The sequence below is a fragment of the Phragmites australis genome, chromosome 10 (genome assembly GCF_958298935.1).
Source record: "Phragmites australis chromosome 10, lpPhrAust1.1, whole genome shotgun sequence".
NCBI lineage: Eukaryota > Viridiplantae > Streptophyta > Magnoliopsida > Poales > Poaceae > Phragmites > Phragmites australis.
Genome location: NC_084930.1, coordinates 33,960,155 through 33,983,332, shown reverse-complemented (window position 1 = coordinate 33,983,332; position 23,178 = coordinate 33,960,155). Strand labels below are relative to the sequence as shown.

Genomic DNA, 23,178 nt, shown 5'->3' with positions numbered 1-23,178 from the left:
TTCACTGACAGATGGGGCGCCCGCCACCCTGGACCCGCGTGTCATGGACTATTTAGCCGGGACGCGCAACCAGCCAAACGCCATGGAGAGCTGCGGGCCCCTACGGGCTACACGTACCCCTCTGCCATGGGCTCGGTCACTGACGTGGTGGGCCCTTAACCGTCAGCCTTAACACTCACCCCTCCCTCCCGCTCTTCTCTCTCCTACCACCACCATACCACCTCGCTCTCTTTCTCTCTCTCCTCGCTGCGTGCAGTGCAGCGGCTGCCCCCCGAAAGCAACAACAGTCACGTCGCTATCGCCATCACCACCACAGATCACCATACGCATCACACGCCGACCCCGTCGCCCTCCTACTACTCCCTCCTTCCTCCTGCTCATCACATGGACATGGAGCAGCAGTGTCGCCGGTGCTCGCAGTAGTGGCCGCTAACTTCTTGGCCGGGGCTGGCTTGTGAGAGGAAGCAAGAAGAAAGGTGCTGGCTTTGGGGCTGGGAGGGCGAAGCCGTGAAGGTTCTTGAGGATTCGTGGGAATGGTGGGGAGGATGGCGCTGCCGTGGTGGTGGGCGGCGGTGCTGGTTCTTGCTGCGGTGGCGGTGGCGGTGGAGGCGGGAGGAGGGGACGGGGACGGGCAGGCGCTGATGGCGGTGAAGGTGGGGTTCGGGAACGCGGCCAACGCGCTGGTGGACTGGGACGGCGGCCGCGACCACTGCGCCTGGAGCGGGGTCACCTGCGACGGCGCCTCCTTCGACGTCGTCGCCCTGTGCGTCCTCTTCGATCTCTCCTCCATGTTCTTTGCCTGGTTCAGTTTGGCGGCTGCTTGGCGGCATTCTTGAAATCTTCCTCCCCTCGCTTGCTCCTGTGTGCATTTGGTGTTCTGTGTGGGTTTCTTGCGGTATTTTTCCTGCATTTTGATCAGGAGCAAATCACTTGGATAGTTTTATTTTTGCATCATGCTTTTCTTTATTTTTGGGGAAAATTCAGGATTTGCCACCCACCCCATAACTCCATTGGAGTATTCAAATTTTGTTGTCAGTTCTGCTCTTGAAATCTTCCTTTGATGCAGCGTACCAAGAAAAAAAGTGAAATTTTCTTACAGTGTTTTGTGTTTATCTTGTACATTTTTGCTGGAAAAGAGGGGCTTATCTTATTTGTTTGCTAGAAAAGAAGCATCTTCTGATGAGATTGTTTCCCGTGAAAATACAGGAACCTGTCAAATCTAAACCTCGGAGGGGAGATCTCGCCGGCTATAGGGGAGCTCAAGAGTCTTCAGTTCTTGTGAGTGCTGATGAGTAGAGTACCGTACAATTTCCCCTTGCACCTGCTTGAGATTTTGTGCATTTGACTATACCTGCTTCTATTTTTTTTAACCCTACGCCTGATTTGACCCCTCATGCCTTGATGTGACTCAGTTCTTTAGTATTTTACTTTAAGCCGCCGCCCCCTGGATTTGCTTGCTTGCTGATTATTTTATTAGTGTGCTAATGATTTGCTCGTGCAGGGATCTCAAGGAGAACAAGCTCACAGGCCAAATCCCAGATGAGATTGGGGATTGTGTCTCCTTAAATTATTTGTAATTCCGTAATCCAAGTCTTATTTTATTGTGTTATTACCTTTTGCTGTAGATTTGTATTTTTTAAAATCGGGTTCTGTTTATGCTTGTCTTTGCAGGGATTTGTCTGGCAACTTGCTGTATGGAGACATCCCCTTCTCCATCTCCAAACTCAAGCAGCTTGAGGAGCTGTAAGCTGATCTATTCTTGTTCCCTTCTGCCTTTTAGCAAGAGCTATTGCTTTCTGATACGATCACTTTTTCACCCCAATGATATCTGGGGAGTTGTAGTGAGAAATGGGAAACCTGTTGCACATTTTGCATTTCAGGATTTTTTGTGTGAAGTTTAGTGTATAGTACAGACATGTGTTAGTGAGATTTTGTTTCTTTGTGGTTTATGGCTTGCTACCTACTGTTTTTAATGCTTTTAGATTGTTGGTCTTGTGATATTTTTCTCACTTTTATTGATGCAGGATTTTGAAGAACAACCAGCTCACGGGACCCATCCCTTCCACATTGTCCCAGATTCCAAATCTCAAGACCTTGTAAGAGCAACTCTAATCGACTCTTTACTCCCCTTCTTATCCTAAATTTTAGCAAAAATAGCAAAAAAAACTCTTCAACTGATTCCCTGTCCAACTTCCTATTTTTGAGCTCCCTATTTATTCTCTCTTACTCTCCACATCTAGTAAATGGGAAATATTCCCTATCCAGTTGTTACTGCTCTTGCACAGGTGAGGAGATGAGAAGGAGAGAGAGCAGGTGAGGGCTGGCACGTTTTAAGAACAATTACATCAAAACAGTTATCACATAAACACACGCGTTATAAGAGTAATTACTACATAATTACACACGTTATAAAAGCAGTTACTACACAAGCGCACACATTGTAGAAATTTGTAAGAACAGTTGTAACACAAGTACTCATGTTGTAAGAGTAGTTACCATATAAGAACACGTATTGTAAGAACAATTATCACATAAACGAACGTGTTATAAAAATTTATAAGAGCAGTTATCATACAAGCATATATGTTGTAAGAGCAGTTGGAAATATAGCCGTTGAAAATAACACCGTTTAAATATGAAATGTTATTTGTCAGTTACAAGATATTAATAAAATAAAGGTGAGTTATAAGGAGAAAATTTATGGAATCAATTGAAGTGTGCTGGAAAGTAGGAAAAGAAATCTAGATAGTGAATTCTCTATTCAAGGGAATAGGGGACCAGGGATAGGGATTGAGTTAGAGTTGCTCTAAGCTTCCTACGACCTTTCACCATCCGTGATTCTTTACTTCTTTTGTGATTGCTGGACACATTTGGTGATTTATGTTATGTTTGTTTTACCTACCTTTTTGGCTTTTTGTGCTTTATTGTGCATACCAAGGGAATTTCTTTTCGGGTTGCATTTTTTGTAACTTATGTAGTTCCTGGTGATGTCTATTTGTTCATTTGGAGTAGGGATCTTGCGCAGAACAAGCTTACTGGTGACATCCCGAGGCTCATCTACTGGAACGAAGTGCTGCAATACCTGTAAGAACCCTACACAATTTTGTTTTGTGTACTGTAGAAGCTTACAGATGTCAACATATCTGTTCTCTTGATCCTCAGAGGCTTGAGGGGTAACTCATTGACTGGAACTTTATCACCTGACATGTGCCAACTGACTGGGCTGTGGTACTTGTAAGTTAACTTCTCTGCTCCGTTGATGCGCTGATGCATATGGTACAGCTTGATCTTATTGACATTGGTTGCCTTCCATATATACAGTGATGTAAGGGGAAACAATCTCACAGGAACCATTCCAGAGAGCATAGGGAACTGCACCAGCTTTGAGATTCTGTATGTTGGTTTTGTGGCTATTCTATTGATGTTTTGGTTCTCATAAGTATAGGATACTACGATGCTAATTTCTTGTGTGTGACGCAGGGACATTTCATACAACCAAATATCTGGAGAAATACCTTATAACATAGGTTATCTCCAAGTAGCCACACTGTAAGCTTTCCTGATTTCTTCAAATATTTCTATATTTGCACCTTATTCATACAACTGCAATGTTCTGTTTCTTTCAAGTAGCTTTTTAGCTGACTTACTCATGCATATGTGAATGCTTGCTTTTGCCAGCCTTCTGTTTAATCCTTGCATTGTTGTTTTACAGGTCACTTCAAGGGAATAGACTGACTGGGAAAATTCCAGAAGTGATTGGCCTCATGCAGGCTCTTGCTGTCCTGTGAGTAAAATACAACACTTCAATCCATACTTATTGGTTTCTTTACTAGTCCATAATGAGTTCTTTTTGTCTGTAATTGTTTCTCAGAGATCTGAGCCAGAATGAACTGGTAGGGTCGATTCCTCCGATACTAGGCAACCTATCCTACACTGGCAAACTGTTAGTATCATCAGCAGCACTCTTCTTTCGCAAAACCATCTTAGTTTCATTTATTAATAGTTTCTGTCACTATTCTTTTTCAGCTATTTACATGGAAACAAACTTACTGGACTCATACCACCAGAACTGGGGAACATGAGTAAACTTAGCTACCTGTAAGTGATTGGCATCTAAATATTTTTGCACTTCTGTTGATGTGAAATCTTAATGAGGTTCAGTATTTGTTCCATCCAGGCAACTGAATGATAATGAACTAGTGGGCACAATTCCAGCTGAGCTTGGCAAGCTCACAGAATTATTCGAGTTGTAAGAACCTGTCCCGTATACATGTATACAAAGTAATGCTAGTTTTACCAGTGCGATTTCTGATAAGTTCTACATTTATCTAGAAATCTTGCCAACAACAATCTTAAGGGTCATATTCCTCCAAACATCAGTTCTTGCACAGCACTGAACAAATTGTAAGTTTGTAAGCATGTATTTATCTTAGTATTCGACAGAACATTTTTGCATTTTCCATGCTTAATCGTGTTCCTTTCATTCTCAGCAATGTTTATGGAAATAGACTAAATGGCTCTATCCCTGCTGGTTTCCCGAAGTTGGAAAGCTTGACATACCTGTGAGTAGTTGCTCATGCAGCAGTTTGCTTACAATTATTGCTTTATTTGAGCAGACTCCAATATGTTATTATTTTTCTTTAAAAAATACAGGAACCTTTCTTCAAACGATTTCAAAGGCCAGATTCCATCTGAACTTGGTCGCATTATCAACCTGGACACACTGTAAGGAGACCCTTTTATCTATATTTGTTACTTCGTGCTATGAATTTTCCGAGTTATGTTGTTAGTTTGCAGACGCTATGGTTTGATAACTTGAACCTTCTTCCTTCATTTTGGCACAGAGATCTTTCCTACAATGAATTCTCTGGACCAGTTCCTCCAACTATTGGTGATCTTGAGCATCTCCTTGGATTGTGAGTTGATGACCATCCTTTTAGAATCCATAGTCTTTTTAATGTCATTATTGCCTAATGTTCAAAATTGTACATGCAGGAATTTGAGTAAAAACCATCTGACTGGGTCTGTTCCTGCTGAGTTTGGGAACTTGAGAAGCGTCCAAGTAATGTAAGTGAACACCCTTATGATGTGTTATAGTCATCTTGAGATCATATGATTCATAAGTTTTCTTTAAATGCACAGCGATATATCCAGCAACAACTTATCTGGTTTTCTCCCAGAAGAACTTGGACAGTTGCAGAACCTTGATAGTCTGTGAGTCCTCTTCCATGATACCATTAGTTTGATATTCGATTGCATGCCACCTTCGCATTTTTACTGAGCTGTGGTTTTATTATGCAGGATTCTTAACAACAACAATTTGGTTGGGGAGATCCCTGCTCAGCTGGCTAACTGCTTCAGCTTAAATACCTTGTAAGTTTTGTGTGCAAACACTATCCTATTAGCATCGGCAATGACTTCTCCAGCATTAAAACATGTGTGATTTCCATTTCAGAAATTTGTCATACAACAACTTTTCTGGACGTGTCCCATCGGCAAAGAACTTCTCAAAATTCCCAATGGATAGGTACAAGCATATGGCTTCATCCGAGTCTTTTGATATCCTTTTTCTATTGGATTATAATTTCTTATAGAAACCAATACCTAAATGCAGCTTCATGGGTAATCCAATGCTGCATGTGTACTGCCAAGACTCCAACTGTGGACACCCTCATGGAACAAAAGGTACCAAACAAGTCCTGAGCTGATACTCAGCAGTCACTACTCCATTTGCTTCTGAGTTCTAACTCGGTTACATAACTTGTGCTCCAGTTAATATTTCTCGGACGGCGGTTGCTTGCATTATCTTAGGCTTCATCATACTACTCTGCATTATGCTATTGGCAATATACAAAACAAATCAGCCACAGCCACCTGAGAAAGGATCTGACAAGCCAGTGCAAGGTTTGTGTACATCTCACCACTTGAATTGCAATCTATGCCATAGCCATGTATTGATATGATGATATTCATTTATGCTTCTCTTGACCATGTTCCAGGACCACCAAAGCTAGTAATCCTTCAAATGGATATGGCAATCCATACCTATGAAGACATTATGAGGTTGACCGAGAATTTGAACGAGAAATACATCATTGGTTACGGGGCATCAAGTACTGTCTACAAATGTATGCTCAAGAGTGGCAAGTCCATTGCTGTCAAGCGGCTTTACAGTCAGTATAACCACAGCCTCCGTGAGTTTGAGACAGAACTGGAGACAATCGGCAGCATCCGACACAGGAATCTCGTCAGCCTTCATGGCTTTTCACTCTCTCCTCATGGAAACCTGCTCTTCTACGATTACATGGAAAATGGTTCCCTGTGGGATCTTCTTCACGGTTAGGACTTCTGAACTTTGATTCACGTTGTTTCCTTTTATTCTTTTATGTGTCCCGTTAAGCTTCTCTCTGGTGATCTGTGGTCTCTTTCAGGTCCATCAAAGAAGGTGAAGCTTGATTGGGACACACGGCTGAAGATCGCAGCGGGTGCAGCGCAAGGACTGGCCTATCTTCACCATGACTGCAACCCTCGCATAGTCCACAGGGATGTCAAGTCCTCAAACATCCTGCTTGACGAGAACTTTGAAGCGCACCTCTCAGATTTCGGCATCGCCAAATGTGTCCCAACTGCCAAGTCCCATGCGTCCACTTATGTGCTAGGAACCATCGGTTACATTGATCCAGAGTATGCCCGGACGTCGAGGCTCAATGAAAAATCAGATGTCTACAGCTTTGGCATCGTTCTTCTGGAGTTGCTCACAGGGAAGAAGGCTGTCGACAACGAATCGAACTTGCATCAATTGGTACGTCACCCATACTGAATGTCCTAGTCAGATTCTTAGCACCATTTGTTACACACACCGTGCAAGTCAAAACTGAACAATCAGAAGAATGCAATGCAATGTAGCTGCAGACTCCAGCCTAGACTTAGTGATTTGTAGTACTGTGATTTCTTGGAATGGTTTGCATGACTAGATGTTCCTTGCATGTGTAGATCCTCTCAAAAGCTGATGACAACACGGTGATGGAGGCTGTGGACTCGGAGGTGTCAGTGACGTGCACAGACATGGGCCTCGTCCGGAAGGCCTTCCAGCTCGCCCTGCTGTGCACCAAGAGGCACCCCTCCGACCGGCCAACCATGCACGAGGTCGCAAGGGTGCTGCTCTCCCTCCTGCCGGCCCCTGCCATGAAGCCTCCGGCAAAGACGGCCGGCGACTACTCGCGCTTCCTCGCGACAACGGCCGACATGAAGCACGACATGTCTGACATCGGAGACAACAGCTCCTCCGACGAGCAGTGGTTCGTGCGGTTCGGTGAGGTCATATCCAAGCACACGATGTCATGATTCTCTAACTCTAGGGACCTCAAAAGTTTTCTCCCAAGTAGAGCTGGAACTAAGAAGCTAGTAAAAGCATAGTAGCACAGTGCAGGAAATAGGTGTAGGATTCGGTCATTGCTCTTGTTCATGTTGATTAGAAGTGTTCAAATGGTAGAAATTGTTGTTAGGATGGATTGCAGTGTGGTTCTTGGTGTAATCAAGAGTAGATGGATCAGAGGTGTCCCGTGAGCGCCTTGAATCTGGGCCATATATGCGTTGCGATTCAGAGGTGCCATGAGTTTCTTGGATCCTGGAAACGCATTGAATTGAACCATGCACCCTGCATTGGACAGGGTTGTGCAATGTATAAATGAAATGCATCACCTTTTTTGACGGTACTTATGAGTTGCTCTGCCTCTCTGGTGTATGGCTGATCTGTATTTATGCCTGTTTGGCTGCCTCACTGTCCTGCTTGTTCGTCAGATAAGAACTAGCTGGAAACTCGCACAGTTGAAATTACAGCGTAGCTCCTACCTCCTGTGCATCTTCACAGTGTAATTTTGCGTTGAATGGGTGAATATTTCCGTCCTAACTTCTTCGCGTTTCCGTGATGTACACTTGTATTGTATTGCCTTTGAAATCTTTGCTGTGAGCTGGTCAGCTGGTACTGCGAATAAGGTGATAACAGGCGGTCTGGACTGTAGGCTCCTATTGCTGTGCCAAGACGACGCCTTCCATCCTACACAGGCAGCCGTGCCATTCCACGCATGGGCGAGCTCTGTCTCGTCTGGTAGTCAGTGGCAGTTCTGCGAGCAAATGTCCTCTCGGTTTCTCCGATTTGACCCAACCATGCTGCTCTGAGCTGAAGCATGGAAGGCTTCTGTTAGCAGCAGGCGTTGCCATGTAGCTGATAACTCGCACACCGTGCATGACGCATCGATGCACACCACTGGCATCTCCACTGAAGCCCAGGGTCAGCTGCTCTCTCTCTCTCTCAGCTCCCTAACGCGGAGCAGACTCGTCCTGGTGCTATTCACTTCAGCCGGCGACTGCACTGTACCATCCTGGTCCAGACAAGGCCCTGAACAGTATCAGCGAGGAGCCGCATGCGACGCGAGCATCATCGAGCACAGAAACAAACCCGTGAGGCGGCGGCCGGGAAGACGAGGGTCGCCGGCGTGCTGTCCGATCAGCAGCAGCAAGTCTGAGGAATACCAGAGCCAAGGCCGTGCAAACCGGCCATCAGACAGACGGGTCGGCGTCGATGGGACCAACCGATGTGCGCGGCGTGGGATCTCACGGCCACTGATCAGCCTCCAGGCCCCCCGGGGCAAGCCTGAGCCTGACCTGACCGCTCCCTGAGCCACAGCGCCAGCCAGCACTGCTCACTACAACTGTGAACCAGGAGATTCCTGGGCTACCGCTTCCATCTGCAACAACAAAAATTTCGTCCGATGCATCTGGGAACTTTGGACAGCAGTGAACAGCACGGATTCGGATCCTCTGACCTCAAGGCAGAGGTGTACGGTAGAGAAACCAATGTGAGGCAGTGATGGGCTGTTGAATTGAATTTGTTTAGCATGTATTTATTGATATTTGTTCTATTTCGTGACTAACTTGAGTTGAAGGAAAAATGTAATTGGTAATTTTCTCCGAGTTTAGAAATTTTAGTCTCACCGGATTATCCTATGTTTGAATTCTGACTGCATCGGATGATCCGATGTGTGAAAGCAAATGAAGCACCGAAGCATTTTTGTGTGGCGGCAAAATTTAAAAGGGTCACCAGATGATCTGGTGTATGGTGATAGTGAGCAACGGAGTATTTTCTTCAAAACAAAAAGATTAACACCAAAATTTGAAGTGAACACCGGATGTTCTGGTGTTGGCAATGAGTGCTTACCAGACTAATTTTTCTAGAGAGCAGATCTTTTATTGGACAGAGGAGTAACACTCACCGGATGATCCAATAATGTGTACATTAAACACCGAATGTTTCATCGAATAAATATTTGCAGAGAGGTTGCAAGCTTGTGATATGGAGAAGCTGAACGCACCAAACGCTCCAGTGATTGAAGTGTGTATACCAGAGTTTTGTATTAGAAAAATATTTACAGAGAGCAAAACTTTTAGTACGCAAAATAAGCTATACTGACAAGATGGTCCGATGTTGAGCCACAGAACACACCGGAGCATCCGGTGTTCTCGAGTTCTGAGGAATGTTCTTTCAACTAAGTATTTTAATTTTGAGTTAATCTGGAGATGATTTGGTGTGGGAGAAACATGTTTGCTTGTTTCATTGTGTGTAGGTAATGTATGAGACTTGGTGGTCAATGGCAAGATGATCGGGACCAAGTAGAAAGCTTAGTGTTAGACGATCAAGGAGGCGAGACGGAATTAAAGATGATCCTAACAGCACATGTGAAGGTTAAGCAAAAAATAGATGGAGAAGGATAAAGATGGCGTGTTGACAAAGTCAAGCGAAGGAGATGTCGGTATAAGTGATAAGATGGCCCAAGGAATCGGAAGCGAGAGAGACTTGTCAGTAGTCAAGATTGCAAGATAGAGTACACACGTCAATATCAGAGCGTTTGCTTGAGGCAAAGCAAGTGGTGGCTAGTTATGTTTTGAGAAGCGTGCTAGGGTTTCACGGTTTTACCATAAAACTACAGAAAGACTAAAGAGTCATATGGCATCATCGCGAAGCTTACGTTGAGACGAAACTAAGTCGTGAAAAAATCATAACTTTCCGTACTGAAATATACGTATGGAGGCTTATCTTTAAAGCTAAGGAAGTACAATATAAGAAGTAATTGATTCTAACTATGATATCACTGCTACTCACACGACTCAGGTTCAAATCGAAAAATAAGAGGCTAACAATAAGGGTAGAAATATTTTGTTCACTTAGACTGAGTTGGAATAAGTTAGACAGGATCCAGCACATTCGTACCTCCGTACTGTCCTCTATTTTTATAAAATTCATTTTCTCACAAGGTAACTCTATAATCTTCCAAGGTAAAAATGAGCTTATGTTCATCTCATTCTAGTCTCCTTCTTTTAGTTCCCTTACCTTCGGTGCAAGTTTTTTTTATTTTCTTGTTAATTTTTGTTTTTCCTTTGAGCTGTAATTTTTCAATCTTAAGAAGTTATTCTTCTTATTGCTAGAGGCATAAATGCTAATATTCTCATATATTTGAGAAGGTTTTGAATCCCTTTGTCTCTAGATCATCATCTCAGAGAGTTACTTCTTTCGGTAAATATCATTTGCTTTGGTTTTCGTTCAAATTTCAAGCTTTGTGCACAAAGGTACATGAAAGTCTTTAATAGAGTCTATAACTCACATTTTATCCGAAAAGTCATATTACATTGAAACTTTCTCTCTCGCTTTATCGCTTTAAAGTTTATAATTCTATTTGTGCATTTTTAAGAGACGTTGGATTAAAAAAAATAGATTATCTATTTTATAAGAAATTTATAAGACATCTATACACCCTCTCTAGCCACCTTTCTCGAGTGATGCTACAGTGATATATAGCCGAGCACTGCAACACTAGTACTGTTAATGTAAATATTGTACCTATGATACCATTGGTGGATGTGCTATAGCATCAAATCTTATACATCCACCTTAAATCAAATAACTCGCAAAAATTTCTTGTGAAGTCAGAGAATCCCATCTCGCACCGGATGAGCAGATCATTTCCGTTTCTCAACTACGATGGGATTTCCAGATGATGGAAGAAGAACTATGGCAGAGAAGCGAACAGCTTTGGAAGGCAACTGCAATACGTTACACTTTGGAGATCATGGAAGTCGGGATGCGGGATGCACGATCGCAGATACACCAGATGAGCCGCCCCACAACACCATGAGCTATGGTTTCTCTAGCTGTACAAAGGATCCCAGCCATGGCTGTGGGCAGCTGAGAGACAACGTTAAGCTACCGGCAGCAACAACTATGTAACAGGCTGGGACAAGAAACAATGTTTCGTTCCCGGGGTTAAATATCCGAATGCCGGAGATGGCCGACGACGCGCACCTCAGCGGTGGTGCCTTAATGTCAAATAATGTATGGCTTCATCTTGTTAAATGAAGAAGAGGAGATGAGTTTCCTTGTAAGTCCTACTGTCCAAAACAAACGATTGACCTACAGGATGTGGGGGACACTGTCAACACAGTAGTTCAATTTCTATCGGTGTCAAGACGATAAGTATTTACCTTTGTGCAGGTGGAGAGATGGGAATCTGAACCGGTCATTGTCAAAAGAGAAATCCTATATATTGTGTTTCTTGATTGGCTTGGGTCTGAAAATTGAGAAACAAACAAATGGAAGGTGTGTCATGCATGTTTTTAACTTGAGAAACAACATGCTAGTCATATCATCCGGTAGACAAACGTTATACTCACCAGAGCTAGCACTGCATGTTACCAATCATGTTCTCTTTGCAATCCTTGCAGCATAGCAAAAGAGATATTTGAGCACTTTAAATGCAAAGGGATGTACAAACAAGAAATGAAAGGGAATCAAGGAAAGAACCTTGGTAGTGATATAATTTGGCAGACCACTGGTCTGACGCTCTATTCCACGGTGTGCTCCAGCAGTTAAAGAAAGCTGCCAAAATGATTTATGTAAACGTCAGTGTAATTAACATGAAGGCAACCCGTTTCTGTTCTATTAGTACAAACCTTGTTAAAGAGTTCTGATAATGGAGCCGGATTGCCTTTCCTGCTTGTTGATAAGTTGAATTCCTGAGGTTTTATACCACAAGTGCAGATATTTTGAGGAATGGAGAGGCTGCACATTCTCAGAGACAAACAACAACAACAAAAAGATCAGAGGAGAAAAGAGTACCGCTACAAAAGAATACCTTAGTCACCGTTGTATTCCTTTTTGCACTTCGAAATACACCAACATCACCTTTGCTTGCTAATATCTGTTTAAGCAAGAAGAACAAGAGTCACTAGTTGCATCTTCTGCTTGACCAAACTGCAAGGCAGGAACCTTCATATAGTGATATAGTTTGTCTATAGCTGTTCCCTATGAATTGTCATCAACAATCAATTCCTTTTCTGTCTGATTAATTTAAAATAAAAAGGCATCGAATCCCAAAACTTGGAATTATCATCATTGACAAGTTTTTTTAAAAAAAAAATAATTATCATCATTGAAATTTGGTTCAAAAAAAGGCACTTTAGAAAAAGGGTCCAGGCCAGTTGAAACTAGAGGCTTCAAAGTTAAAATGAGCTCACAGATAAACAGAAGATATTGTCAGTATCAGCTACCTTTCTATCCAAAGGCCGAGCTTTAAATTTAAACATGTCATCTCTGCAATCTTCTGACTTTTTATCAACACTGCTAGGAGACAACAGAGGAAATTTTGTTAACAGACAAAAAGTTGTAGAAATGGATATTATTACTACATGCCAAATTGCCCGTGTTTTGGTAAAATCATAGGTGCTGCGTAGAATGATCACAAAAGGAACCTTACAGTCGCCTTTTGCCAGATCAATTCAAGCCTTGGCAATGCTATATATATATGGGCTGTTCTACGGTACTCCTCTTACCTCCTTCAAGGTAAGACGAGTATTAAATCTCAACCATCCATTGATCAAGGGCAGGTTTGGCCACATGAGTATCTACCTATTATGGTAAATTACCAGCTATTTATAGAAGATAACCTTTTAAAGGAATTTAATTCTCTTTCTAATATTAATACATGAGCAATTAATTACACCAACCATGCATTTACATGTTGAGTGACGAATTTATTCTCTTGATCTAAGTTAGATATATAAGTGGAGGCGTGATTCTGTTTTTGAAAATCTACAACATAGTACTTAAAAACACATTAAGCATGTTATATGTATTGTCAGAAATAATGTGTACATTTATGTGATAATCACACATTGTAATTTGTAATTTGCACAACATGTTGAAGGAAAATGCAGTCTCAAGAAAAGATAGTAACATAGCTCCCCTTTGTGCATGCATGAGAAATTAGAACCAAATTTGGCATATACAGCTAACAATAATTACCATCATTATAACTTTCTTTATTTGTCTTGTGCTTTAATGGAAATATTATTTTCTTCCATAATTATACGAAGTGAAAAGTCGATATTATCCTTATATAGTCATTGGTGACCTATTACATACTAAGAGGTAATAGTAAATAGTAGCCACTAGATCAAGAAAGATTAATGGCTCCTATTGATTTGGGTGTACTGTAAAATTTCCCTATATATATACAGGGATATCACAGGACCCGCAGTATGCAATAGATTTTGTGATTTGACCATTGCATAAGAGTCCAACAGAAGTAGGATTTGGGTAGTCCGCTGGAACTAAAAACGACACACGTCAAACAGACTTACTTGTTAAGATGCCTTGCACGATTGGATGTACATGCTGGCACATTAGACCCCAAAACGTCATGTTGTCTACTTGCATGCTGATGATCAGTAGCCCGTAAAGGTTGAACTACCTGCGAGAAACAAGTTTTGAATCTAAACCAGCAACAAAATATGAGTAAATTTCAAAAACTTACAACTATTTTGATACATATTGCAAAAAACTATAACTTTCTCACTATGGACCCACCTGTCATCCTGTGGTAACAGGTGGTAACAGGTTAATCCTCCTATTACATGTCATAGAGGATGATAGATAGGTTCACGATGAGAAAGTAGTAATTTTTTGCAATATATATCAAAATAGTTGTAGATTTTTTAAATGAGCACCAAAAGTTATAGTTTTCTGCAACATATTTCAAAATATTTGTAGGTTTTTGAAATTTACTCACAAAATATACAACTATACAAGAAAAAGAGTAAAACATATAAATATTGCAAATCCAATAGCTCTCTAAATTAAAAGTGGATGAGCTTGTTCTAGTATAGCACACCGAATCAACAACTAGGGAAAAAATAGGATCAAACAGAACATCTTAAACCATGGAATTTGATCCAAAATGCTGTATAAGGATAAATAAGGGAAGGCGAAGCTAATTTACAGGCAATGAATCTATTAATATATTGGTTTCCCTGTACTATGTTCTCTGCAGATGGTTATATATCAGTCATTTCTTTGGAGATGACATTAACAAAATCACACCTAGAATGTTAGACTAACAGCTTTCCACACAGATCATGCTACTGGGAAGCATATCTCAACTAAGCATACGTTCCTGGGAGCCAATTTGCTCATTATTTTTCAAGGTAGTGCAACGATTTCAGAATTAGCACTCAGGAAATTAGTGTAAATTCCTCCCAAAATGAAAACCTTGGAATGTTTGGGTACATATTATTTGGAAAGGGTTTGCTACGCTTATCTTCTTAGGAAGTAGGTATCAATGTATATCAATTAGCAAACGCAGATGTGATTCATAACAACTTAAAATTATAAGTACATGCCTGATAGTTCCCACCTTTCTAGTTGATGCCACCGGCATTGTAGAAGATGGTGCAACCCGTTGATTTAACTGCTTTGAATTAGTTGGCCTGAAATTTTCAGGTAAAGGAGTGAAAACTACCATAATAGAAGTACATTATATTCAGGAATGAAAACATAAAATCAAGTGAAAATGACTTTACACTGCTCTTAAAATCCTTGACCTCTCCGCTCTTAGTTTTGTTGCCAATTCAGGTTCTCTAGGAATTGTAACCTTTAATTTGGGTAGACCAGTAGGACGATCAATGTTAAGACTCATAGCATTCTGTAGCATCCATAAGAAATTGTTGTCAAGCAAAACATAAGACACAACTAATAGAAACTATAAGAAAACTAACACAGAGGTCGTGTTTTAGAACATAATAGCAATATCCATACAGGGCAGTTTAAGACATGTACAACAGCTATGACTAGTTGCAAAAGTAGGAAGCATGCATTTTTTTAAAAAAAGAAATACATGGAATAATTCTATTCAAAGACCAATATAGGTAGCCTCAGATAACTGGAACAATACAATGTCTGAAAGACGATCTTGGAATAAAGGATATATGGATGCTACAAGCATGAAATATCTATTTATAATCAACTTAAATGGATGGTTTGAGGACGTTTTTACCTTTGCATGATTTTTATGAATAAACTCAGGCCGGTGAGTAGCAGCAGCCTGTACCACAAGCAAATAGCTTCAGTAAAGAGCAAGCAACAAAGTTATCCAATACAATGATGAATAATATCAATCTGCACCTTTAGGTGGCACAAACATTTCAAGATAACAAGCCAGTGTTCAAGTAACAAAAACAGAGGCACGGTATCTACATATCATTCTTACTAATAAAATGTATCAAAGAATGTTAGTTCACGTCAAGATGATATTAATTTTTTTAGTCCGAAAATGAAGTATTGCCAATTCCTGAAGACTGTTGGTACTTCCAGTAACAAACTGAACAACAGTTCAATAGAATTAGCAAGGAAATTAAATTTAAGTTTCTACTGGAAGAAAACTAGGATTTCCTTCAAAATGCAAGCATAATCCGCATGACGTATATATGCAACAGAAAACCCATAATACATTTGTATACTGATGAAGCATCAAGGCATGTAATATGCAACTCGGCATCTATGTTTTGTTCATTTTAGTGCCAAGGCTAAAGGCAACCAACTAAAGCGAATGACACCACCACTTGTAGAGGGGGGACAATAGCAATTTCTTTTTGTTCCAATACTGAAGCTCGCAAGTGCAGACAAATAACACTACCACCTGGTAGGGGAAAACATTAAAAAGTCCAGTAGCTGTTATTTTTGCCATTATAAGTGCAACAGGAGCTGCAATTGTCACTTTTAAGATAAACATTGTAAATTAGTTCGGATAAAACAAGAACATGAAGTTTGGATCATAATGCAGTCCCAAAAATAGATAAAAAGTTTAAATGATGTGACACCACCAATTGTAGAGGGGGGACACTAGCAATTTCTTTTTGTTCCAATACTGAAGCTCGCAAATGCAGACAAATAACACTACCACCTGGTAGGGGAAAACATTAGAAAGTCCAGTAGCTGTTATTTTTGCCATTATAAGTGCAACAGGAGCTGCAATTGTCACTTTTAAGATAAACATTGTAAATTAGTTCAGATAAAACAAGAACATGAAGTTTGGATCATTATGAAGTCCCAAAAATAGAGAAAAAGTTTAAATGATGAATAAAATCACTATAATCTAAATTAAAATCAGCTTCACAATAAAATTTGGCAAATTTCACATCCTTATGAGAAAACTGTAGCATACCTTGTTGAGATGTCCATTTTCTAATTTCTGCCTTTTAGCGGATTGGTAAGTGCAATCGTTCGAGCTCATGGTACTTCTCTCGCTTCTCACTCCCACTGACTTTTTACTCCTGAAAACAAATCTAGTTTATATCCCAACAGTACTCACAAACATGAAGACAAAGTTCTTTTAGAAAAAAATGTGGATGCCATAATTTTACATTTATTGAAAATTAATTAGGTAGAGGGTAATAATAATAGATGTTTGGCTGCTTGGGGATAACATGAAAAAAAATGAAGGGAAAAAAATGGAAAACGAAGAGGAGATGAAAACGCTTGTGATTACAACAATATTTAAAACCATATCTGGCATAAACTGTTATGGCCAATGCTGAAGACACCGATTTCATGACGTATGATTAATCTAAATGAACAAACCAAAAGGCATATATAGCACAAGAGTGATGAAATAAGTTCGAGGATATCAATTAGGCAGGTGGCTCACAGAATCGACTGAGAAAATGCTATTTCCAGTTATTTTATATTCAGCCCAGATAAAGTTCGCAAAATCGATTAGTTTAACGCATAATATTACTTACTGCATTGAATTCTTCACTTCCACTTTTCTGTTTCGCCTGGCTAATTGACTGGCTGTAGGCTTCATTAATGTGGAGCTTTTCGAGGAAGTGCCCCTCATAGTATTTCGACTGCCAGGTATTCGTTCATTTTCTGATGCACCATTGCATGGTCTTCGTTCTATTTTTCAGGAAAAATACAAACAATTAATCTATCTTAGAAGAAATCAATGAAATATAGTAGCACGCTAGGCTGAACAACAGGCTCAATTTCGGGACAGACGATACAGAAGAAAATGGAGAATTGGACTCACAAGTAAACTGCTGACTCTTGCTCATTAAGGAAAGAACTCTAATGTGTTAGGGAAATGTTTCAAGAGTTTGTCTCAGTTCTATAAAACGGCTTATATTTGACATTTTTGTCTGTTGCCAGGCTAGGCATAGGCATATTGTAAAACATGTTGATCTGTAGCCTAGCAAGCACCTTTTCATCAAGAAAAGGACTTAGCTTAGCTTGTCATAGTATCAATATTTTTAATCAAGAAAGCTGGAGTTCCTTGTGTTTTCTGCTACTGGTGACCCAATGGTTCTAGAAAGGTAAACAAAACAGTATAGTGATCCAGTGGTGGATGTGCAATGCTCAGAATTATCAGTAACATCCAAAACATGAATAGAAGTAATACACAACATTAATTCAGCCACATATTCATAAAAATAAAGAAAATTCTAAATGTTGATGATAACTGAATATTGAAACAAATTAACATATTAGAAATGAAATAGTAGACTTCAGGAAACTCAGTGCTAGCATTTAGCTTTTCAAGAAGTTCACCCTGATGGAATCTTTGTTCAGCACCACTAGAGCATTCATGAGAAGTTGTAGAACACTGCACAGCATCTGTATCTGCAGTGCTTCTTAAGCTTTGCAATCCAAGGTCTTCGGCTAACATCTTAGAAATTAATGCTATATAAACAAAAGAGGAAAGGTTAGTGATATTAACTAGGCACCGAACGCCAGTAACAGTTAAAGAAGAAATAGAAAGTTTGATGCCGAGGGAGCTAAATAAAGCAGCACAAATGTTTTTATACAATTGATTGGTCAACGATTATCACTATAGTAATTCAACATGCTTTATCCATCTTTCATCGTTGACTTTCAGCAACCAACTTCTCGATCACACAATTGCAAGGGTCAAGAGTATGAGCATTCCGTGTGAAATTATAAAATGATTATGTGACTATGAATGATATGACCACACAAATGTGATCCTCTTTTTTTAAATTTCATTCCACCAGCTTGAATCGGGAGAATTCCGTAACTTTTTTCTTCGTGTGTCAGGATAATAGGAATATCTCATTGTTGCTGTCCATCAAGCTGTACATGTAAATACCCTGCAAACACTTTATAATCTATACTAATCCCAGATCAGTGACATTTGACTATCATAGTATAACATTACCCAAAAACTTAACTTTTCACAAATTAGCAAAGCTCCATGGGATGAAAATGCTCATCTCCAACAAAATTTCAGCCCCAGTGCTCAGAATATAACAGGCGCATGTGCACCGCCGCCCTCCCCTCCCCTCCCCCCCCCCCCCCCCCCCGCGGCTAAAAAAGCACCACGGATTCGCACTCCGAAACAATCTTGTATCATATATGCACGAAACAAAACGTTATTCAACACTAATAACCATAAAAATCTCGCGAAATGGCCACTTCGTAAATCCATCAAATTCCGCCATGCCACTACATAAGCATGTAACATAGGAGGAAGGCTCGAACATCACATTTCAAGCGCACACCGATCGATGGAACCACTCTCATCCCCGCATGATCCCCAGCCCCTTCCCAAATCACCACCCCTCCACGCGGAGAAACAGAATGAGGAATTTTGGAGGGAAGGGAGCGAGAGGGCACGCACGCGAGGGCGGGTAGCTGGGGGCGGAGGCGAACCACAGCTGCGCTGCCGCCGCCTCCACCGGCGCCTCCTCCTGGGCAAGGTCGAACCACCTGGGCGCGTCGAACTCGTAGTCCAGGTCCACCTGGAACCACGCGACCTCCATGACCATCGCCCCCTCGACCACCCGCTCCGCTTCCTCCGGCTCGAATCCCCTTTCCCCGCCTTCGCCGCCAGGGGAGGAAGGGGTGGAGGAGGCGTCGCACATCTCCTCGTCGTCGCTGTCCATGGTGCGGCGGGGCACGGAGGCGGCGTCGCGGCGAGGTATTTGAAGGTGGCCGGAGAAGGGGCGGAAGGGAAGGGAAGGCCGAGGAAATTTGAAATGCGGGGTCGGGACGGGAGGGGCTGGGATTTAACCTGGGGACTATTTGCGCTTAGGTCCCTGTAGTTTCCCAGTTTTCTGTTGAGAGATGGATTTGGGGGAGCAGAGAGCCCCTGCAGCAGCAGTGTACCAATCGTATCCTGCAGTACAGTACAGTACAATACAGTACTGCTCCCGGTAAGGGCATCTTCACCATATCTCTTATCCAGTGCTCCGTAAAGTAGCCAGGTTACTGTAGCATCCGTAACATTGTAGCAACACTGTTTATAGAGATTAACGATGAATTCGGAGGGAGGAGAAGAGTATTAGAAGGTATAAACAGGATAGTTGTTGAAGATAAAAAAAAAAAAGATAAGAGATATTATAATAATATTATGGGATGTTGTAATAGTATTATAGAAGATGAAATAAGTGGTAGTTAATGTCGTAGGTACCGAGGAGCTATTCTTTCTTTTTATTTCTATATTTTTTCTTGTGGTGATACGTTAAAAATATTAGTATAAAGTAAATTCAAATACATCATGCATAAGGTAATATTTATGCAGCGATGGATCCAACAGGGGCTGGTGCTCCACGGAGAGAATGAAAGAAGGAAGGAAAAAGAGCGAATTTAGGAAATAGGAAGAAAGGAGGAGATAAGCTGCCTCTAACACTCCATCCACCGGTGATAGTTTCTTGAGAATATATTCTGTTACTGAGCCCAGAGCCGCCCGAGAGATTGAGCTTCCAACACTTGGGAAGCACTGCTCATAGATTTTCTTCCGCGTTTAACCAAACTCATCGAGGCCAATGGAAAGCTAATGGCGAGCATTGACAAGTTCATCGGGGGCCGCCAGGGTGCTGCTGTTTGCAAAGAGCATTCATTAATATATTTTCAATTATACATATTTGTCGTTTTTAATTTTTTACAGTTTTTATGTGCAACTTTAATTGTTATTTTTTATTAGAATATATTTAGAATGAATTTAATAAAACTATAAGTATTGAATTATTTATAACACAAAACTACAAGTATCGTGTATTAATTTCACATAAAATCTAATTTTAATTAGATTCACAAAAAATGGTCTTATATTTCTTCAAAATCCTAAAAAAATTGTCTGTGTTTCATAATCCATGTGCAATTCATTTTAATTGGATTCACTCAAAAATATTGTGTAGAATTTAAACTAAAATTTTCTAAAAAATACTACTTTTATAACTCATAACAATTGTTAAGGCCACAAATAAAATCCAAAAAATCTAGAAATTTCATTGATAATCTTCTTATATGATGGACTAATTTATAAAATTATTTCTAGCCATATGTTATATGATGGAACTTACTTTTTTTACCATATAATCTAGGATTGAAAATAATTTTAGAAATTAATCTATTATATAAGAAGAATATTAGTGAATTTTTCTAGATTTTTTAGATTTCATTTGAGGTTCTAACAATTGTTAGGATTTATAAAAGTGGTTTTTTTGAGAATTTTATTTTAAATTCTATACATATTTTTTAGTAAATCTAATTAAAATAGGTTGCACATCGATTATGAAAATACATAAAAAAAAATTCTAGGATTTTGAGAAACATAAGATAATTTTTTAAGTTCTAATACAATTAAAATCAGATTTTATGTGAAATTGATGCACAATACTTTTAGTTTTATGCTATTAGTTACAATACTTATAGTTTTATATTATAAATAGTATAATACTTAGAGTTTTGTATAATTCACTCATATATTTATAATATTGAATAAAAATATAATATTATCGAAGTATTTTTCAAGATAAAACTACACTAGTGATTTTTATGTTTTCAAATTAAATATTTTAAAATTTATTAACGTTAAAATTTTAGTTAAATCTAATCAAAATGATAAGAATTATGACCGGAGTACATGCTGGCATTGGCCGGACCGGAGAGTCGTCGCCTCGGAGAAGGGCAGGGCAGGCCATTGGCGAGGCAAGGCGACGGAGGGGCATCACCGTACTTCCCGCTTGCCTCGGAAGCCGCGCGCAAGAATCCGATGTGAGCATGCATGCCAGCAGGCAGCGAGCGCTTGTCGGCTTCTCTTCCATTCCGGAGTAGTGTCCAGTGCATCGACATCCGGGTTTGCTCGAGGTTACCCAAGCCTGACACCTTCCTTGTTCAACGCCTTGGTTCCGGCTAATCTGGTTCAAAACTTGAATCTGGAATAATGTCGTGCTGCATTCTCAACCACCTGCCGACTTCACTTTTGTGCGGCGCAGACGACCGGCCGGCGAGGCCCCAATTACTCCGGTCGACGGCGGTCGATCCCATGGCCATAGATGCTCGTGGTCGTTCAGCAGCTCCGGCAGTTAGTGCCGCTGCACCTGCCTGCACGTACTTGTAGACTGGATCGCCCGGACCCGGAGCAATATACCTAGTTTGTGTGCAGTAGCTCGCGCAGTGACACTGGATCGAGCTCCAGCAGCGGCGTTGTGCCCGGGGCTCAAAATCTCAGCCCATCTTCGTACGAGGGAAACCCAGCAGCGATGGGCTTGAAAGGGATGCAAAGGGAGCCCAGAGTTGGTTCCCACGGACTCCATCTTCTTGGACGTGGCTATTTCGCACGCGCCTGCAAACAGTACTCTGAAGTTCAATTTCCACTCTATCTTCTTTTCTCTGTTTAAAACAGTGATGTTCTGTTACTCTAAAAATCTTAAATTTTTTTGTACGTGTTACATAATCCATGTGCAACCCATTTTAATTGAATTCACCAAAAAAATCCTATGTATAATTTAAACTAAAATTCTCCAAAAAAAAGCTACTTTTATAACTTCTATCCATTGTTAGGGCCTCAAATAAATTTTTAAAAAAATGGTAAATTTCACTAATATTCTTCTTATGTGATGTGATAATTTATAAAATTATTTTTAGTACTAGGTTTATATATGTTTGAATTCAAATTAAGTTAAAAGAAGAATATCACATGAAATTATAAAAATACATATAAATGGTGCATTACAAAGGAATCAAATTTTTTACCATATAATATAGGGCTGAAAATAATTTTAGAAATTATCACATCACATAAGAAGAATATTAGTGAATTTTACCATATTTTTAGAAATTTATTTGAGACACTAACAATTGCTAGAAGTTATAAAAGTAGCCTTTTTTGGAGAATTTTAGTTTAAATTATACACAGTACTTTTATATGAATTCAATTAAAATGGGTTGCACATAAATTATGGAACACATACAAAAATTTTTAGAATTTTTGGAGCAATAGAATATCACTGTTTTGAACACAGAAGATAGGGGAGGAAATTTAACTTCAGATTACTGTTCACCGCGGGTTACTTTTCAAGCACGGGTAGCTGTAAGGCGGGAGTGTGACTGCTTACGGTTCTCTCAGCGGTGATAAGAGTCTAACTATCTCATAAAAGGTCGGTAGACATTTATTTTTGTAAATCTTTTCATCCGAGATATATTAAATGAATTTTTATGTAAAAAAAATATAAAAAAAACTCACTTTCAGATAGCAAGGCGATAACTAGCGTCCACACGATGCACATGGGCAAGGTGGACTTGCGTCGAGCCCACTTACTTCGAGAGCATGCCGCGGGCGCGCACAAGGCCCACGTGGGTGGGTGCTCGGTGTACCTAGGTCTCCGGGTATTGCTGGGCAAGTCACTTTTGAAGCCTTATTTAGAATTTTGGCTCAAAAATTTTAAGAACAAAGTTTGGAGAAAAAAGTTCTGAGAAAATGTTAACGAGAAAAGTGTAGCTCAAAAGGTTTTGAAAAAAAAATTAATGAGAAAAGATTGGCTCAAAAG

At 40.3% G+C, this 23,178-nt stretch overlaps 2 protein-coding genes across 2 annotated transcripts; one reads left to right on the top strand and one right to left on the bottom strand.

The window, feature by feature from the left end:
* The first annotated feature begins 219 nt into the window (after window positions 1-219).
* Window positions 220-7,715, top strand: LOC133930934 (LRR receptor-like serine/threonine-protein kinase SIK1). Its single transcript, XM_062377717.1, has 26 exons — window positions 220-763; window positions 1,207-1,278; window positions 1,502-1,573; window positions 1,672-1,743; window positions 2,025-2,096; window positions 3,013-3,084; window positions 3,163-3,234; window positions 3,322-3,393; window positions 3,481-3,549; window positions 3,713-3,784; window positions 3,872-3,943; window positions 4,027-4,098; window positions 4,178-4,249; window positions 4,333-4,404; window positions 4,491-4,562; window positions 4,654-4,725; window positions 4,845-4,916; window positions 4,996-5,067; window positions 5,143-5,214; window positions 5,302-5,373; window positions 5,456-5,527; window positions 5,615-5,685; window positions 5,773-5,904; window positions 6,000-6,338; window positions 6,432-6,802; window positions 6,994-7,715. The coding sequence occupies exons 1-26, from the start codon at window positions 534-536 to the stop codon at window positions 7,342-7,344; spliced, it is 2,931 nt and encodes a 976-aa protein (XP_062233701.1). The 5' UTR covers window positions 220-533; the 3' UTR covers window positions 7,345-7,715.
* Window positions 7,716-10,900: 3,185 nt separating this feature from the next.
* LOC133930933 (protein TPX2-like) lies at window positions 10,901-19,356 on the bottom strand. The gene is made up of 15 exons (XM_062377716.1): window positions 19,026-19,356; window positions 17,936-18,067; window positions 17,128-17,284; window positions 16,551-16,659; window positions 15,384-15,431; window positions 14,911-15,032; window positions 14,745-14,817; window positions 13,693-13,802; window positions 12,601-12,670; window positions 12,186-12,251; window positions 12,004-12,066; window positions 11,855-11,929; window positions 11,725-11,768; window positions 11,536-11,621; window positions 10,901-11,464 (listed from the first exon to the last, which is right to left on the bottom strand). Exons 1-13 carry the CDS (start codon window positions 19,288-19,290, stop codon window positions 11,730-11,732), a joined length of 1,329 nt encoding a protein of 442 aa, XP_062233700.1. The 5' UTR covers window positions 19,291-19,356; the 3' UTR covers window positions 10,901-11,464; window positions 11,536-11,621; window positions 11,725-11,729.
* Window positions 19,357-23,178: the final 3,822 nt, after the last annotated feature.

Excerpts from the sequence above, each read along its gene's own strand:
- LOC133930934 (XM_062377717.1), top strand. The coding sequence starts at position 534 with ATGGTGGGGAGGATGGCGCTGCCGTGGTGGTGGGCGGCGGTGCTGGTT. Across the intron at positions 1,574-1,671 it reads TGTGTCTCCTTAAATTATTT|GGATTTGTCTGGCAACTTGC; the intron begins GTAATTCCGTAA and ends TTGTCTTTGCAG. Across the intron at positions 4,726-4,844 it reads ATTATCAACCTGGACACACT|AGATCTTTCCTACAATGAAT; the intron begins GTAAGGAGACCC and ends ATTTTGGCACAG.
- LOC133930933 (XM_062377716.1), bottom strand. The coding sequence starts at position 19,290 with ATGGACAGCGACGACGAGGAGATGTGCGACGCCTCCTCCACCCCTTCC. Across the intron at positions 15,033-15,383 it reads TTCATAAAAATCATGCAAAG|AATGCTATGAGTCTTAACAT; the intron begins GTAAAAACGTCC and ends TGGATGCTACAG. Across the intron at positions 12,252-12,600 it reads CTCGGCCTTTGGATAGAAAG|ATATTAGCAAGCAAAGGTGA; the intron begins GTAGCTGATACT and ends TTGCTTAAACAG.